The sequence below is a fragment of the Mandrillus leucophaeus genome, unplaced genomic scaffold (assembly GCF_000951045.1).
Source record: "Mandrillus leucophaeus isolate KB7577 unplaced genomic scaffold, Mleu.le_1.0 Scaffold117, whole genome shotgun sequence".
NCBI lineage: Eukaryota > Metazoa > Chordata > Mammalia > Primates > Cercopithecidae > Mandrillus > Mandrillus leucophaeus.
In genome coordinates this window covers 2768356-2771406 of record NW_012099987.1, presented here as the reverse complement: position 1 = coordinate 2771406, position 3051 = coordinate 2768356, and the positions used below count along the sequence as shown (strand labels likewise).

At 45.5% G+C, this 3051-nt stretch overlaps 1 protein-coding gene across 1 annotated transcript in view; it reads left to right on the top strand.

Moving 5' to 3' along the window:
• EXOSC1 (exosome component 1) overlaps nucleotides 1–1782 on the top strand; it is a 21401-nt gene extending 19619 nt beyond the window's left edge. The window contains 3 exon segments of the mRNA XM_012000418.1: nucleotides 179–229; nucleotides 662–746; nucleotides 1373–1782. Coding sequence (XP_011855808.1) covers nucleotides 179–229; nucleotides 662–746; nucleotides 1373–1479 — 243 coding nt within the window. The 3' untranslated portion in view covers nucleotides 1480–1782.
• Nucleotides 1783–3051: the final 1269 nt, after the last annotated feature.

Sequence of the window (3051 nt, the reverse complement as noted above, 5' to 3'; positions counted from 1 at the left end):
AACTTTTCATTTGTATGATAATACTATAGAAGCAATTAAAAGTTGTTGACTTGACATGAGTAATGATGATTTCTACCCTCCAGGATTAGAAAGTAGACTGGCTTTACCAGAAGGGTTCACAGTTTCATATAGACCCAGTCTAGAACTTTCACTTACCATTCCTGTTCTTTCTTTACAGGTTGAAATTTATAAGAGTTTCCGCCCAGGTGACATTGTCTTGGCCAAAGTGGTATCCTTTATTCCCAGCAGACTTCTGGGTTTTTGTCAAAAGAAGAGATGGAGGCTGGGCGTGGTGGCTCATGCCTGTAATCCCAGCACTTTGGGAGGCCAAGGCGGGTGGATCACCTGAGGTCAGGAGTTCGAGACCAGCCTGGCCCAACATGGTGAAACCCTGTCTCTACTGAATATACAAAAATTAGCTGGACGTGGTGGCGCATGGCTGTAATCTCAGCTACTCGGGAAACTGAGGCGGGAGAACCGCTGGAACGCTGGAGGCACAGGTTGCTGTGAGCTGAGATCGCGCCACTGCTCTCCAGCCTGGGTAACAGAGCAAGACTCTGTCTCAAAAAAACAAAACAGAGAAAGTAGAAAAACAACTCAGCTGGCTAAGGTTGGGGGAAGACTTCTAACTCCTCATTTTCCTTCAGTGTTATGTGACTAGATCTCCCTAGGTGATGCACAGTCCAACTACCTGCTAACCACTGCCGAGAACGAGCTGGGAGTGGTGGTAGCCCACAGTGAGTCAGGTGAGATGGCCTTGCTTCCACATCCTTACTTTCCCTGGAGCTATGGTTTGGGATTAATCCATTGTTTTTCCTGGTTTCCCTTATCTGGGAAGCAGTATGGCTGTAAATATTTCCTTCTGAGATTAGAATGATTTTTTTTTTTCTTCTTTGCTTGGTGCCGGTGGTGGTTGTTTGAGACTGGGTCTCACTGTGTCGAGGAGGCTGGAGTGCAGTGGTGCGATCTCCACTCACCACAGCCTTCACCTCCCGGGTTCAGGCAATTCTCATCACCCAAGTAACTGGGATTACAGACACATGCCACCACACCTAGCTAATTTTTGTATTTTTAGTAGAGACGGGGTTTCGCCATGTTGGCCAGACTGGTCTCAAACTCCTGGCCTCAAATGATCTGCCCGCCTTGGCCTCCCAAAGTGCTGAGATTGTAGGTGTGAGCCACCACACCCAGCCTGATTCTCCTTATATAAATCCAAGGAAACGGGACTCCATAAGTCAGTAGAACAAAGTTTTTTCTTTGTGAGTTGAGGTTCAGTAGGAAGCTTGGTGGCACTTCAGTTTCATACCCAGCATAAAAGAGGAGTCCCAGGCAAGTCTTTGGGATCTGGGCTCCACCAACTTTTCCCTTCCAGGTATCCAGATGGTTCCCATCAGCTGGTGTGAGATGCAGTGCCCTAAGACCCACACTAAAGAATTCCGGAAAGTAGCCCGAGTACAACCTGAATTCTTGCAGACCTAAGAAGCCACTGTTTACCCCATGGAAGGGGGTAAGCTGTTCCTGGGTATAACACCAAGATGCTGCTGTCTATTCAAACACCTGGCGTCGGCCAACAGCCACTTCCAGAAAAATCTGCCACAAACTTATGCTATAGATGGAACACGTTTCTGTGAACCTATCAGTGGATTTCATTCTCTTGAGTAATAAAACTTATCTTTTCAAGGCACCAACAAACAAAACTGTGATATTGGAAATAGCCTATCCCCCCGACAGTCCTTATAAATACGTATTTTTTGTTATGATAAAACTTTTTTACTAAAAGGATGTTATAGTTGTCTTAAGCAGAGAAAGACGTCTAAATGGTGTCAGGACATTTCAGTACTACTGCTTATTGAGTACTCACTGTGCTAGGCACTGAGTCAAGTGCTTTACATACGTCCCCTTCATTCAGGTACATTATGGTCTAATGAAAATTTGAGGACACATGTGATACAGATAGCATGTGAGGCGGACGTGGTGGCTCATGCTTGTAAATCCCAACACTTTGGGAGGCCGAGTTAGGTTGAAGTCAGGAGTTCGAGACCAGCCCGGCCAACATGGTAAAACCCCATCTTTACTAAAAATACAAAAATTAGCCGGGTGTGGTGGCACATGCCTGTAATCCCAACTACTCGGGAAGCTGAGGCAGGAAGATCACTTGAACCCTGGACGTGGAAGTTGTAGTGAGCCGACATTGTGCCACTGTACTCCAGCCCGGATAACAGAGCGAGACTCTTGTCTCAAAAAAAATAAGTAACATGTCTAAAAGTATTTGATACACATTACTGATATAGTGGGTACTCCAGGAAATGTTTAATCTGAATTGAAAAGTGGGACAGAGTACTGTCATATGAGGTGGCCAGGAAAGGATTAGTGACATGAGATAAAAGTAAAGAACATAAGTAAGTGAATATATTCAAGGCAGAGAGACAAGCCCAGGCTAAGTACAGAAGCAGAAATTAAGGCATAAGTTTGGGGATGAGGAAGGGATGAAAGTTAAGCATGGAGAGGTTGCCGACAAAATACGAGTCTTGAGATGTCACTTCTTGAGATGTTACTCAAGAAGCCCATCTCTTCGGTATTAGTGACAGTGCATAATGTGAGCTTTAGAATCAGCCCACCTTAGTTTCTATCCTCTGCTTCCTAACCTTGAACGTTAGGGTTTCTTTAATTGAAAATTTTACCAAGATTGAGAGCATTGTAGATCCACATCCAGGTTTTGTTTTTTGTTTGTTTTTGAGACAGAGTCTTGCTGTTACCTAGGCTGGAGTGCAGTGGCGCGATCTCAACTCACTCAGCTTCTGCCTTCCCGGTAGCTGGGAGTACAGGCATGCACCACCATTCCCAGCTAACTTTTGGTAGAGATGAGGTTTCACCATGTTGGCCAGACTGGTCTTGAACTCCTGACCTCAGGTTGATCCACCTGCCTTGGCCTCCCAAAATGCTGGGCTTATAGGCATCAGCCACCATGCCTGGCCTTGGTGTTTTTGTTTGTTGTACATGCAACTTTTAAAGAGACAGGGCCTCAGAATGTCACCCAGGATGAAGCGCAGT